General features: G+C 32.5%; 2 protein-coding genes across 2 annotated transcripts in view; both read left to right on the top strand.

Annotated features, from left to right (window-relative positions):
* The window catches only part of LOC18102094 (UDP-glycosyltransferase 84B1-like), a 43,776-nt gene extending 33,737 nt beyond the window's left edge, over positions 1 to 10,039 (top strand). Inside the window, exon 2 of the mRNA XM_052455923.1 lies at positions 8,582 to 10,039. Coding sequence (XP_052311883.1) covers positions 8,582 to 9,927 — 1,346 coding nt within the window. The 3' untranslated portion in view covers positions 9,928 to 10,039. The remainder of the gene's footprint in view (positions 1 to 8,581) is intronic.
* Positions 1,268 to 3,149, top strand: LOC18102095 (gallate 1-beta-glucosyltransferase 84A24). The gene has a single exon (XM_024608437.2). The coding sequence runs from the start codon at positions 1,360 to 1,362 to the stop codon at positions 2,857 to 2,859; it is 1,500 nt and encodes a 499-aa protein (XP_024464205.2). The 5' UTR covers positions 1,268 to 1,359; the 3' UTR covers positions 2,860 to 3,149.
* Positions 10,040 to 14,765: the final 4,726 nt, after the last annotated feature.

The raw sequence follows: 14,765 nt of genomic DNA, 5'->3' as shown, positions 1-14,765 counted from the left end.
GACGATCATATTTCTGCCTTGGGATTCTGATCAATTTTATCTGTTGGAACCAAACATTGTTTTAGATGACTTGTATTCACTGGTTTATTTTCTTGAGTTGCTTTTTTTACTTTCTTTTTTTAGATTTTGTATTTTTTTTGGCTTTCAGTATTTGATTTATCATATTTGTTTTTATATAAGTTCAATGAGGTTATCATGTTTTCCCGTCTAAAATCATGAATTTTTTCATAATTAACCAAAATTAATTTAATATACTGCTATTTTAATATATTAAAAAAAAACAATATGCTGTTCAATATGTCAATATTTGAACGTGAGCAGCAACGGAATATCCTTCTTAACATGACGTGCTGGAAAGCATATGCTAGTGTAGAATCCAGGAAGCTATTTATTAATTCTCCCGAACAATTATTAAAGCATCGTCATCTAACGTTTTTCGAACTTCTAACAAACTAGATATAAAACTAATATTACAAAGAATATTAATTACTGTAGAGTCAATCAAAACTGACGATGTACTTTTTTCTGTTTAAGAGAGCAGTACCGTGTCTGTAAATGGAAAGTCAAATTCATTGACTCACAATTTATTATTAATATTATTATACATATACAATCGTTTTTTTTTGGTTTAATTCAGTTTTCATCTGCATAATTCTCTGCAATTTGTTTTTGTGTTATACGGTTAAGTTGGTTTTTTGTCCGCTATAATGCTTTTCTAATCTTATTAAAGAAGAATAAGAGTAGGGGGGTAATTAACGTGTAATCGGTAAGTAGTGCAGGTAATTAGCGCAAGAAGACAAATAAATCTTTCATAGACAACCAGAAATCAAGGAATGAAATGCACTTGCACTAGGAACTAATCTTCATCATTCAATCGGTATAAGTTGTTGGTTTACCCGATGTATTGGGTTTCTGAGTGTTTTCCAAAGATTTTCAAACATGTCTTAACTACTGATTTCCATGGTCGGAAAAAGAGAATAATAATCGACATACAAAATTGCAAATAGACGTGTTTCTCGATTCTATAATCACAATATATATTTTGCTGTAATATGAATGTAAAATCATTGAAAGCTACAGTCAATTAAGTAGCGGAATCAAATTTGATTTCATCTTCTGTTCAAAGAAGCCAAGGAAAGAGTTATAATTGAAAAATTGTATACAAATGGCCGCCAGCCAACTAACAGTCTCTATAAATCTATCTACTACTAAAAACTTTGAATGTAGCTCCTTATAAATGCTATATATATCTGCATCCTTTCATTCCATGCTCATCACTCACTCCCAAACTCATCAAGTCCTCTCCTGTACATCAATCTCTTCTGTCTCTTGCCTGTCAAAAAAACCCTGAAGAGAAAAATGGTTTCAAAGTCTCTTGGCCATCTCTTCCTTGTTTCTTTCCCAGGCCAAGGCCATGTAAATCCTTTACTTAGACTTGGAAAAATTCTTGCCTCCAAAGGCTTCCTTGTCACCTTCTCCACCACTGAAACCACTGGCAAAGAGATGAGAGAAGCCAGTGACATCATTGATAAGCTAACCCCGTTTGGTGATGGCTTTATCCGGTTTGAATTCTTTGAAGATGGATGGAAAGAGGACGAGCCTAGGCACCAAGACCTTGACCAGTACTTACTTCAACTTGAGCTTGTTGGTAAACAAGTAATTCCTCAAATGATCAAGAAAAATGCAGAGCAAGGGCGGCCTGTTTCTTGCCTCATAAACAACCCTTTCATTCCTTGGGTTACAGATGTGGCCACAGGTCTAGGTCTCCCTTCTGCAATGCTTTGGGTTCAATCCTGCGCTTGTTTTGCCTCATATTACCATTACTATCACGGTGCTGTACCTTTCCCTGATGAGGAGCACCCCGAGATAGATGTCCAACTACCATGGATGCCTCTCCTAAAACATGATGAAGTGCCTAGTTTCTTATATCCTACAACTCCTTATCCTTTCTTGAGGAGGGCTATTTTAGGTCAGTACAAAAATCTTGACAAGCCATTTTGCATCCTGATGGAAACATTCGAAGAGCTTGAACCAGAGCTTATCAAGCACATGTCCGAAATCTTCCCCATCAAGACCGTTGGGCCACTATTCAGAAATCCTAAGGTACTAAAGACAACGGTCCATGGAGACTTCCTGAAGGCAGATGATTGCATCGAATGGCTTGACACAAAGCCACCTTCATCAGTTATTTATGTGTCTTTCGGTAGTGTCGTACAATTGAAGCAAGACCAATGGAACGAGATGGCTTGTGGGTTACTGAATTCGGGCGTCTCCTTCTTGTTAGTTATGAAACCACCCCACAAAGATTCAGGAAATGACCTCCTTGTTCTGCCAGATGGGTTCTTGGAGAAAGCAGGAGACAGGGGCAATGTGGTGCAATGGAGTCCTCAAGAGAAGGTTTTAGGTCACCCATCAGTTGCGTGCTTTGTAACACATTGTGGGTGGAACTCTACTATGGAAGCACTCACATCAGGCATGCCAGTGGTGGCTTTCCCTCAATGGGGTGATCAAGTAACTAATGCAAAATATTTGGTCGACATCCTTAAGGTTGGTGTGAGATTGTGCCGCGGAGAAGCAGAGAACAAACTGATTACTCGTGATGAGATAGAGAAATGCTTGTTGGAGGCCACAGTGGGACCTAAGGCAGTGGAAATGAAGCAGAATGCAATGAAATGGAAGGAGGCAGCCGAGGCAGCAGTGGCTGAGGGTGGTTCCTCCGACTGGAATATACGATATTTTACTGACGATATTGTAAAAGCGAATGAGTCTGAGATTGCTGGGAAGTGCATTGGTTCTAATGAGTTTCCAGTGTCGGTAGTGGTGAAGTCCAACGAGAAAGTGGTTGAACTGGTGGGGTGATCGGCATGAGGAGATTTGCTATATATGCAGTGAACATGGAATTGGTTTGATCCTGTGTTAGTATGATGAAATTACTCTTGTTATGTAGTTGTCTACTCTTTACTTCTTTTAATTAGGTATTAATAACATACAGTAAAGGCCAAGTGCCATATGTATGGTTGTTGTCGATTTTTTGTACTCTCCTATTTATAATTTGCTAAAATCTTATTGGTTTGAATTGCTTGTAATGGTTGTTGAAAATTAAAGTTGTTGTAATATTTTTAGTTTTTATTGTATTCATGATTGTCTTATGATTTGGGTATAAATTTTATTATATATAGTATCTTTATAATGTCGAGGAGTAACAAAAATCCAAAGAAATACAAAGATATAGATTTAAGTTTTAAGAAAGTAAGTGATAGATCATCAAGTGGGTGGAGGACAACAAATTCTAAACCTTTTAGTTTTGAAAATATAGGGTCTTAAGAATTTTTTCAGTCTTTAAAAAAGAATTATGCATGGTTTAAAATTTAACATTACAACTCTTAAACGTAATCTAGAATTATATTGGCAAATAGTTGAATTTTTAGTTAATAATGCCGATAATATTCAAAAAGTATACTTTAATCTTGACCCATATGTAAATCCTAGTCATGCAGATGGAGCACAATCTCAAAGGTTTCAATATAAGTCATTTAAGCATATTTTTGGCTTGAGTATTCTATTGCCAAAATATGACATTTTGTTTTCCTTGCTTTCATTTTCTTTTTTTTAGTTTTTTTAGTTTAACATGATGTCCCTACGCACACTTTATTTTCATTTTAATAATAAATAACATAAGAGAGAGACTCATCATTCCAAAACATATACTAGCACGTCTACAAATAAACGAGAAATGAAAGAAGGTGCATGGGGAATCGAGGGTGTCAGGCTCCTCGATACTTGCTCCCAGTATAATGATCAGCCAGCAGCTAGAAAGTAGAACATATAGCTTTGAGCAAACGACAGTAATTGTAGGAGGCAAGTGAAGTGAATGAGGTCGATATTTGGTTCGTTATACAACAAATAATGCAAGGTAAGGGCAGTTTCTGCTCAGAAACGTGAACAGTAGAGGTTGCACGCAGAGAAGGAGAAGAGGAAAATAAAGGAGGTGGAAGCTGACCTGCAGTGGCGGTGCTGTTGTTGACGTTGGGCGAAGAGGACTGGCGGTGGTTTGCGGAGGACGCTGCTGGTTGTTCTTCCTCTTTCTCTGTATTTTCCTTCTGCTTGTCTTCTGTTATCTCTTTTCCTTCCCTATATTTATCTGTTCTTCTCCTTTTGTTCTCTAGCGGTGGCAGTGCTACTGGTGGCGGCTGGCGATGGTTCGCGGCGAGGAACTGTTCTTCTTCCTAACAAGGTGGCTGTGCAATAGGGAGCTGTTGTGCCGGTCGACAGTTTTTTTTTTTTCCAGTGTGTTTTTCCTTTGTTTCACTTCTTATGTAACTCCTCTCTATTTTTGTTTTCATCCTCTTCTCTTGTTTCTGTCCCTTTTTTATAAGTTCTTTCCTCTCTGTCTCTTCTTGTTTAGTTCTCAAGTTCCTTGTTTCTTTTTCTCTTTTGTTCTTCTTTTTCTTTCTTTCTCTCTATAATTTCACTCGTTTTTTCGTCCCCTGCTCCTCTCTGTCCCCTAGTATTTATAAGGGCGGAAAGGGGAAGAAAGAGCTACTATTTTTGTCCAGTCATGGTGTAAAGGTAGGGTGGCTGAGGCGACCTCTATGCAGCCGCCCCAAAGTCGCAATTAGGCATGGTTCTCCTAGCTTTTTCATCATGGTAGTATGTCATGAGAGGGTGTGGATTGTGTCGGGGTTTTGAGTTCTTAGGAGAGAGCCAAACGGACGCTGCAAAAGAGGGGACGAAAACCTTCTTCCCCTGCCTATGTGAGTCAGGGAAGAAGAAGACACACAATGCAGTTCAAGACGGCACTATTTTGGGCTTTTTTTATGAACAATGCATGAGACAATGCCGTTTTAACGAAACGATGTTGTTTCATTTGAAAGAAAATGACGTTAAAATGTATTAATTTCCAAATAAGTTTTAAATTTTTTATTTGTTCAATCAAGTTTTCAGTTGCGATTTTAATTTTAAGAATCGATTTAATTGTGTCTCTGTCAAAATTAAATGTCAACTCTAAAGTTGGTCGTCTTTTTTATTTTGATACTTGGTCTCGGATTTATCCAATTTGAATCTCAATTGATCAATAAACTTTCAATTTGGCTCTTGATTCGGATAATTTCAGTTCCTTTATTTATTTGTATTTTCTAGTTTGGTTATTGGTTTTGGATTTCTTCAATCAAGTCCCTAATTGGGCATCAAACTTTGATATTTATGCAATGAAGCTCATGATTTGACCAAATCAACTCTTAAAAATTATAATTTGAGCCCTGTACTTTAATTTCTTTCAATTAAAGCTTAAATTGACTTAAAATCAATTTTTCTTTCAATCAAACCCTCTACAAATTCAATTAAACCTTCAATTGAGTCTATAAATATCTGATTTTAAACTTTTCTTTCTTAAATTCAATTTTTCTTGTCAACAGGGCTCTCATTAATAAAAAATATACTGTCAAATTTTATTTTTTTTTTAACATCCTCAACTAATTTTTTATTATTTTCTAGGAACTCTGACTTCCTCTTCTCACTACTATTATTTGTTTTTGGTTTGGTTGGGAATGTGTTTTTTTGCACTTTTTTCTTTTTTGTGTGGGGACTATAACGACAAACTTTTATAAAGAAAATTAAATTAAATATTATAAGATTTTTGTACAAGTATCACGATTCATGTTCTACGAAAAAAATACGGTAATTATATAAAATTTTATTAAATTTATTTTATGTGTGTAATTTGTGTTTGATTCATGAAAAGAAAACACAACATCACTCTGACATAAAAGAGTATTATGTGCCTGTGAAAACATTTCAAGCCCAGTAGCCCACCCTAAAAAACTATGATATTGTAGCACCACCACTACTATGCAAGTCGTGGTCGTTATATATGGCATTGCACCTACAAATTTATCCTGAAAAATGTGAAGACTTGGCATGCTTTTTGCAAAGTGTGATATGAAGTTTTGAGCAAAATTTGATAACTTCTTTGATTTATCCTCAAAGTATTGAAGGTGAACTCTACTGAGGTGCAAGGCTTGGCAGCTTTTTTTTTTTTGCAGAGTTTCAATACTTGAGTATAACTTTTTTTTTTTTCCCTTTCCTTTCTTGTGATAGTGAATCCCTTTATTTATTTATAGAGGTTTAAAGAGTTAAATTTGAAGATTTTGAGTGAAAGATATGTAAAAATAAATGACAACTGATAAAATTACTTGTAAAATATTTTTTTAAATAACACCTCACAAACTTGGTAATCATTAAAAAAAAAAAGGCTTAAGTGATCCAAAAATGATATTTGGAAATAAAATCTTGATTTTTCAAATATTTAATTTAATTTAATTACCATAACAAAAAATAAGATGACATTTAACAAATAAGACCACCAAAATAATTTGTCAAATCAATTGGAAATTTTTTAATTCTACAAGCACGACTATTACTGTGCGAGTTGTGGTCATTCTAGTGGCGTGGAAGCCTAAATTAAATAACTATAATAAATATATAATAATTAATAGCAAGGTTTAGCAACAGAATGCTCAAACTTTGAGTTTTTTTTTTAATAGGAAAACGTCCAGCAAGTCTTTTTTCACTATATAATTATAAGAAATTAGAGCAGTTAGAACTCAACATTCATCAAAGAAAGTTGGCTTTGCTCTGTTTACTTGGGTTGAATGTTGAAATCACTTTGACAAGCGGTTAGTTAACTCCATTTTTATAATGTTGATATCAGACTGCTGAGATCGCTTTCTGTCCGCCGAGAGTTTGGGACCAGCTTTCTGGGTGGTTTTCCCTTGATGGGCTGCTTTTTTTTTTTTTTTTTGGTGTGGAATAAAAGGGGCAATACTTGAGCCCATCCAGGGAGGGACGTGCCTGTCATTTTAGCAAATAAACTGTACCCCTCCTCCTTGATTATTATTTACTAGAGTTTTTTTTTTCATCTTTTCTTTATTTTTTTTAAATTTAAATTTTATTATTTAATATTATTTTTATTAAAAATTAAGTTTTATAATTTTTTTTAATAAAATTATGTATCATGAACTCATCGCTTTTTAATTTAAAAAGGTTATTTGTTTATCCGACCATGTATATTATTTTATGAATTATTTTAATGTGTTAATATTAAAAATAAAATTTAAAAAATAATATATATATTATTTTAATTTATTTTTTTTAAAAAATAATTTTTATTACAACGTTTAACACTAATAAAGTGCACCGAGAATCTTAAAGTGGACGAAGATTTTTAAAATAAGATAGAACAATCAAAATCACTTATCAACGATAATGGATTACTACTTTTAATTTTTTCTTATTCTATTTCTTCATGATGATGATTTAACACTTTTATTTATTTATTTCTAATTTCTTTTTGAGATTGGATACACGATTAACACTTTGATTTGAGTTTTGTCATTCTCACCTTCTTAGGTGTTTGGTATTGTGGTTGCGGGTAAGGTTCACTCGCAACCATATATTTTTATATTTAGTAAAGTAAACAAACCTGATTTTGCTTGGTAGGGACTACTGATTTTTGCTGCCCAGCCGCTGGATTGGAGAAGCAGCAAAATGCTGCTTCTCATGGCTCCACTGTTCAGTGAAGATGTTCTTTTTTTTTAAAAAAAAAACCAATAAGAAAAGTTTAGTTTTTTTTTTCCCGAACAACACCAGTGCAGTTAATCGTGAACAATATTTTTTTTTGTTTTTTTTTTTAAAAATTAGTTTAAGGTGAATTAAATTTACTTATACTGTAATGAAATTGTAATTTTTTTTTTAAAAAAATTGTGTTGTACTTAAAAAACTAGTATTTAATATTATTTAATAACACTACATAAATTAGAAAGATATCGCATGATGACGTAACATTTGTGGAATTTGATCGCAATTCCAATAATAAAGATATCACAATCTTTATTATTTAATAACACTACATAAATTTAAAAAATCAGTTTTTGTTGTTGCGCGCTTAAGAAACTATAAAAAATATAGTCCTTGTTGGATAGATTTCGTATGTAATGACATTGTATATAGTTTAATGGAATAATAAAAAATATTTGATATCAATATTATTTATTTCATGATGTAATAACAGTAGTTAAATCTACAATATTTAAGTTAAAAATCATTAATATATATATAATTATTTTATAACCTCAATTTGAAAAACATTTTTTTAACCAAACACGTTAAAACTACTTTTTCTTCAACCTCAATTTTAACTACAGTTTTAACCAAACACCTATTTTTTCAAACCAACCTCAACTAAAAGTACTTTTTATAAAATAATTTTTTTTAAATCACAACCACAACAGCTATCACAATATCAAACACACTATTAATCTGGATCCCTATAATGCCATGCGTCATTGCCTGCGTCTATACTTTGCTGAGTTGTCCTTCGTGATTTTTCCATATACAGTGATTTGTCAATCGCCTGCCCTCCTTAACCTAATCTCTCTTTCTCTCGCTCGTTGTGTGAGCTGTGAAGTCATGGAAATCTTGAAGGAAAACAAAGAAGAAGAAATTCATGTGCTAATGGTGGCACTCTCATCTCAGGGTTACTTAAACCCCATGGTTAGACTAGGTAAATGCTTGGTCAATAAAGGTCTCCATGTCACACTGGCCACCACTGAATTCACCCGTCACCGCATGCTCAAATCTTCCACCATCAACCCCACCTCCTCCACCATCTCAATCTCTGGAGTCCAGGTTCGCTTCTTCTCTGATGGTCAAAGCCTAAACTACGACCGCATGGTTAATTACGAATCGTACAAGAAGAGTTTAGCCAAATTTGGAACCATCAATCTCTCAAACCTTATAAAGGAGCATTTCCCCAGTAATGGTCACAAAAAGCTCTCTTGCATCATCACCAACCCATTTGTTACCTGGGTAGCTGATGTTGCCATCAATCATGGAATTCCCTGTGCCATGTTTTGGATACAGCCATGTTCACTTTATGCCATTTATTATCGCTTTTACAATAAGCTAAACTCATTTCCTACTTTAACAGATCCTGAAATGAGTGTTGAGTTGCCAGGCTTGCCACTGTTGAATACGGAAGATTTACCTTCTTTTGTTCTTCCTTCAAATCCATATGGTATCTTTCCTAAATTGTTCTCAGAGATGTTCCAGAACATGAAGATGTATAAATGGGTTCTTGGGAACTCATTCTTTGGGCTTGAGAAAGATGCTATTGAGTCCATGGCTGATCTCTGCCCTATTAGTCCCATTGGTCCTCTAGTTCCTCCATCACTTCTTGGTGAAGATGAAGATCACGATACGGGTGTCGAGATGTGGAAAGCAGAAGATACTTGCATTGAATGGTTAAACAAGGGAGCCCCTTCTTCAGTTATATACGTATCTTTTGGAAGCCTTGTTGTCTTATCAGCCAAACAAATGGAGTGCATGGCGAAAGCCCTGAAGAACAGTAACAGTCCATTTATTTGGGCGGTTAAGAAACCAGACTTACAAGAACCTGATGGTGCAGGACAATTGCCGTTAGGATTCTTGGAGGAGACGAAAGACCAAGGGGTGGTTGTATCATGGTCTCCACAAACCAAAGTTTTAGCCCACCCAGCTATTGCGTGTTTTATAACTCATTGTGGATGGAATTCTATGTTAGAAACAATTGCTGCGGGCATGCCGGTGATTGCATACCCCAAGTGGAGCGACCAGCCAACAAATGCAAAACTTATTGTTGATTTTTTTCGCATTGGTCTAAGGCTTAGAGCAAATCAAGATGGGATTGTTAGCAATGAGGAAGTTGAAAGATGTGTTAGAGAGATCATGGACGGACCAAAGTCTGTGGAGCTTAAATCCAATGCAAGGGAATTGAGGATCGCGGCAAGAGAGGCAGTTGCCGGTGGTGGTTCATCGGACAAGAATATTCAGTTGTTTGTAGATGAAATTATTGAGAGTTGTGGTTCAATTGAAGTATGCACGGTTCCGTGAAGGGATTGTGCAATGATAAATCATGACATGAAGATTAATTAAGGCAAGGACGTTAGTGATGATAATCCTGCCAAGTGATGGTTGTACGCTCGTTGTTTCCTCATCAATATACATAAGGCAACGAAGGTCAATTGTGATTGGATAATGCTAGGATTACTGCGTTTTTTTATTAAGTTTTGTTTACCTTTTATTTATTCCGAGGAAAGAATTCCAAATCATGAAATGTAGATCATATCATATTTAAGACTATGTTACTCTACTTTTAGCACTAATAATGGTCATTTTTTAAACCGGACTGAAGAACTATACGTGGTCTGGATGTGAGAAAGCAGAGATGATATTAAAATAAAATAAAATAATGCTCGATATATTGATATTTGATATTGATGGAATATTCATGCCTGCAACAGTAGTTCATTGCATTAATATGCTTTTTGAAAATATATTTTTTAATTTTTATCATTATATTATCAAAATTATTGAAAAACATAAAAAGAATTTTAATTTAATATTTTTTTCAAAATAAATATATTTTTTAAACATTCAAAAAATCAAAAGCTGCTGCAATTTCAAGTCCCATACACCACCTAAACTGATGGACAAGAAAGTAACAGGATATTGTTCGTCTGGAAAACGAAAAGTAACCTCTTTTCACTGAAAATAAATTGAAGAAGTTTTCACTTTTCACTACCAGCAGAAATGTAACCTCGATCTTTTATATGTATTTCACTTTTCAGCACCAGCGTTAATGGTTTCGGACCAGGTTTCCATTGTTTATGCGCTCAATAGTGTACAAGGATAGTTAGGAGTCCTGCATATCCAAGCCCGCTTTCTGCCACTAAAGACCTTGGTACCAGGTTTTTGGATGTTTCCTTTTTTATAAAAAAATATATATTGGAATCAATTTATTAAAATAATATTTAAATGGTTGTTCAATTATATTTAAATGGTTGTTCAATTATATCTTTGTTTTTAAAAAACAATTGAAGTTTTTTATAAATATTTTTAATTTTTTTATGAATAATTATATGTTAGTTTAAAAGGTGGATTTTTTTAAAATAATATGCAAGTTATTAATATTGATTGAAAATAAAATGTCTTATCTTGTGTTCTAGCTGAGATAGCAATGAGATTATTTTTTTTGAGAATTAAATACATATTTGTTTTACAAATTTTCAAAGATGTCGAACATATTTGTTATTGTAGTAATAGTTGCTTTTTAAAATGTTTTTTGTTTAGAAATATATTAAAAAAATATTTTTTTAAAAAAATTTTATTTTTAATATCAGCACAAAAATATACATAAAAAAAATTTAATGTGTGTGAAACATACATATTATTATTTAAAACTCAATAACTCATATTTAACTTTCACCACCGTGAATAACTATGGTAGGTGAAATAAGCGGAGAAAAGGAAGGTGGTGTTTTCAACGAGAGAGTCAAAAGTAATTTTATAGCTTGAAAGAGCTAAATAAAAAGTTACTTTTATGTTAAAGAAAGGTAAGCCTCACATATCTATGAAAAACATTAAAAAATATTATTCAAAGATTTATTCTTCAATAGGTTTTCTGACTAAAAGTATCAATATAAACGAATTGTTAAGATAATTTTTTTATTAGAATATATAAGTAAATATGTATAAATAAAATTATACTCACATTATTAAAAAACCATATCAATAACTTGTCTTCTAAAAATAATTTTTTTGTTATTGAAAATGCTTTTAAGGCATGCAGCTAAAGTAGATAACCAATCACATGCATGGTAACAAATGCGGTAAAAAAATGTGTATTTAAGGCCCCGTTTGTTTGCTGGAAAGTAGTTTTTTTTGGAAAATGAATTCCGGAAAAATAAATTATTTTCCGATGTTTGGTAGTGTAATGAAAAATAAATTGAAAAATACTTTCTAGTGTTTGGTTATGTCATGGAAAATGAGCTAGAAAATAACTTATTAATGTTTTATTTTTCTCAAGTTTATTAAAATAATGAGGAACAAATCTTACAAATTAAAAAGTTGAATGAGAATGTAATTGAAAAAAAATGATTTCAAATTATCTCAAATAAAATAAATAATAATCAAAATAATAGAAATCAAATCTAAAAAATAAAAAAAATGAAAGATGAAGAAATTAAAATAATAATAATTAAAATTTCATAAATTATTTCAAATAAAATAAGTAACAATCAAAATAATGAGGATCAAATTTGATAGATAAAAATTTTCAATTAAAAAATGTTAAGGGAAAATCAAATAATAATTATAAAAATGAGAACCAAAGTTAATATAAAAATTAAATTCTAAGGGATGAAATTGAAAAACAAATATTCAAAACAAAATATATATAGAAATCAAAAATTTGAGGACCAAATTTGATATAATCAGCAAATAATATGACATTTCTAAATTTTTCATAAATTTCGGAATGTGTTTTCCGCCCAAAATAAAAGGAAAACACTTTCCTGGAAACCAAGCCAAATTTTTATTTGATTGAAAAGTGTTTTCCGTTGACCGCAAAGTGTTATTCGTTGATCAACTTTCCTAATGGCAAACAAATACAGAAAAATTTAAAAAGTAGTTTTCTTGAAACTACTTTTCAGGAAACAAACACAGCCTAAGGGCTAAACAACACCTCTTGGGTTGTTGTCGTTTTATATTTGATAGGTAATAACCCGGCTAAACGACACCTCTGAGCTTGTTGGCCTGGGTTTTGGTAAGGGCTAGATTCTCTTGCTCTTTTTTTTTCTTTTTTTTTTTTGAAGCATGAAACAATAAAAAAATAATTTAGTTCATAAATATTTTAAATTTTATTCTTTGATATTTAAGAATTATTATGTTGTGGCTTGCTAGGTAGACTCATCGTGCAACCAAATTAATCAACTCCAAAATAGAAAGAGATTTTGATCATCATCTCTCTCTGTTTTTTCTTAAGGAAATATATTGATTCTCCCTCTAATCTAGGCCAATGGCAAGAATTTCTATATCAATGTGAGTCTCCAAGAAATTATTTTAGGTATTTTCAAAATTATAAAACTATCTTTCAATAGAAAAACAAAACAATATTAATCTAAACACAAATATATGATACAAAGTTTTCATATTGAGTAGCATGAAAAAAAAATTCCAATCTCAACCAATCCTTAATGTTTTTGGAATACATAATTCACAGCTATCATTTATTAACTTTAATATAATTTATTTATATATAAAAAGTATTATTTTTTTTCTATTAAAAAAAAGTACTCTGCATTGCCCTGCAAAGCGCAAAGCATAAATCACACACACAAGTTGATCAGAACCATTCTCCCGACCCCACCAGCACAAAACACTTTTAGATGTAAACTGTTCACATCTTCTAGAACTAATGGTCAAAACAGTTGAATTTTTAACTGGTCTCTAGTTCTGCTTCAAAGGATTGGCTAACTTATAGATTTGAAACTGGAAGCATATATTTTTTTGGCTCCAAAATGGATTCTTTTGTCTGCTTTTATAGGTCTGTAATTTTGTAGGAGCTTCGGCTTCTCTCATCAGGATTCAATTGGAAGTTGCTGGGCCAAGAACTCCGAACAATACAAATATCGTATTGCTGAGTGGTGACTGAGAGAAACTTTCAACAGCATCACAAATTGTGAGGATAAGATACGTTGGTTTCCGTAAAGAAATTCGACACTATGTACGATAGCATTGATCAAAAAACAAATTTGAACGTCAGCAGGAACTGAATATCCCTTCTTAGCATGACGTGCTGGAAAGCATATACTAGTGCAGAATCTTTCATAGACAACCAGAAGTCAAGGAATGAAGTGCACTTGCACTTGTAACTAATCTTCAACATTCAATCGGTATAAGTTGTTGGTTACCCGATGTACTGGGTTTCTGAGTGTTTTTCTTGACTACTGATTTCCATGATCGGAAACAGAGAATAATAATCGACATGCAAAATTACAAATAGATGCGTTTCTCGCTTCTATAATCACAATATACATTTTGCTCTAATATGACTGTAAAATCATTGAAAGCTACAGTTAATTAATTAGCGTAATCAAATTTGATTTCATCTTCTGTTCGAAGAAGCCAGGGAAAGAGTTATAATTGAAACATTGTATGCATTTGACCGTCAGCCAACTAACAGTCTCTGTTGATCTATCTATCACTAAAAACTTTGAATGCAACTCCTTATAAATGCTATATTTATCTGCATCCTTTCATTCCATGCTTACCACTCATTCCCAAACTCATTCCTTGAGTTTTTTTTTAAATAAATACAATTACGAGAGAGAAATTTTAGATAGATATATTTTTATTATTTTTAGCAAGTTATGAGTTTCATTTTGTCTTTCTTTTTTTATTTGTATTTTTTTTCAATATAGATCTGAAAAATAATTAATAGGATATCATCAGTTACTTATTGAATACCACAAAATTTTCATAAATAATTTGATTCAAACTGATAAAAAATCTGGATTGATTTTGAGTAAATCAAATAAAAACTCAACTTCTAACCTCTTGATAATTTTTTTTTTATCAAAAAAACACTATTTTAATTTTTTTTAAGTGATCAACCATTGTTGATATTCATCCTCCATCACCCTCCATTGATTTGATTGGCACTCTCCTACAATCACAAACTCAATACTAGCAAATATATCATCTTCAACAAAATACGTTGATTGTAAAGAGATACTAGTGTTTTTCTTCGTACTCCCAGTCCTTCAAATTCGGGACTTTATACAATGTTCACCAATTAAATTGAATTGCTCTACCATTATTCTATCTGTTCATTTGCATGCCCACAGATTCATTACCATAATTACAAGACTATCATGGGATGTTTTCAA

Source organism: Populus trichocarpa, chromosome 9 (genome assembly GCF_000002775.5).
Source record: "Populus trichocarpa isolate Nisqually-1 chromosome 9, P.trichocarpa_v4.1, whole genome shotgun sequence".
NCBI classification, from domain to species: Eukaryota; Viridiplantae; Streptophyta; class Magnoliopsida; order Malpighiales; family Salicaceae; genus Populus; species Populus trichocarpa.
This window is presented reverse-complemented; position numbering and strand designations above follow the sequence as displayed.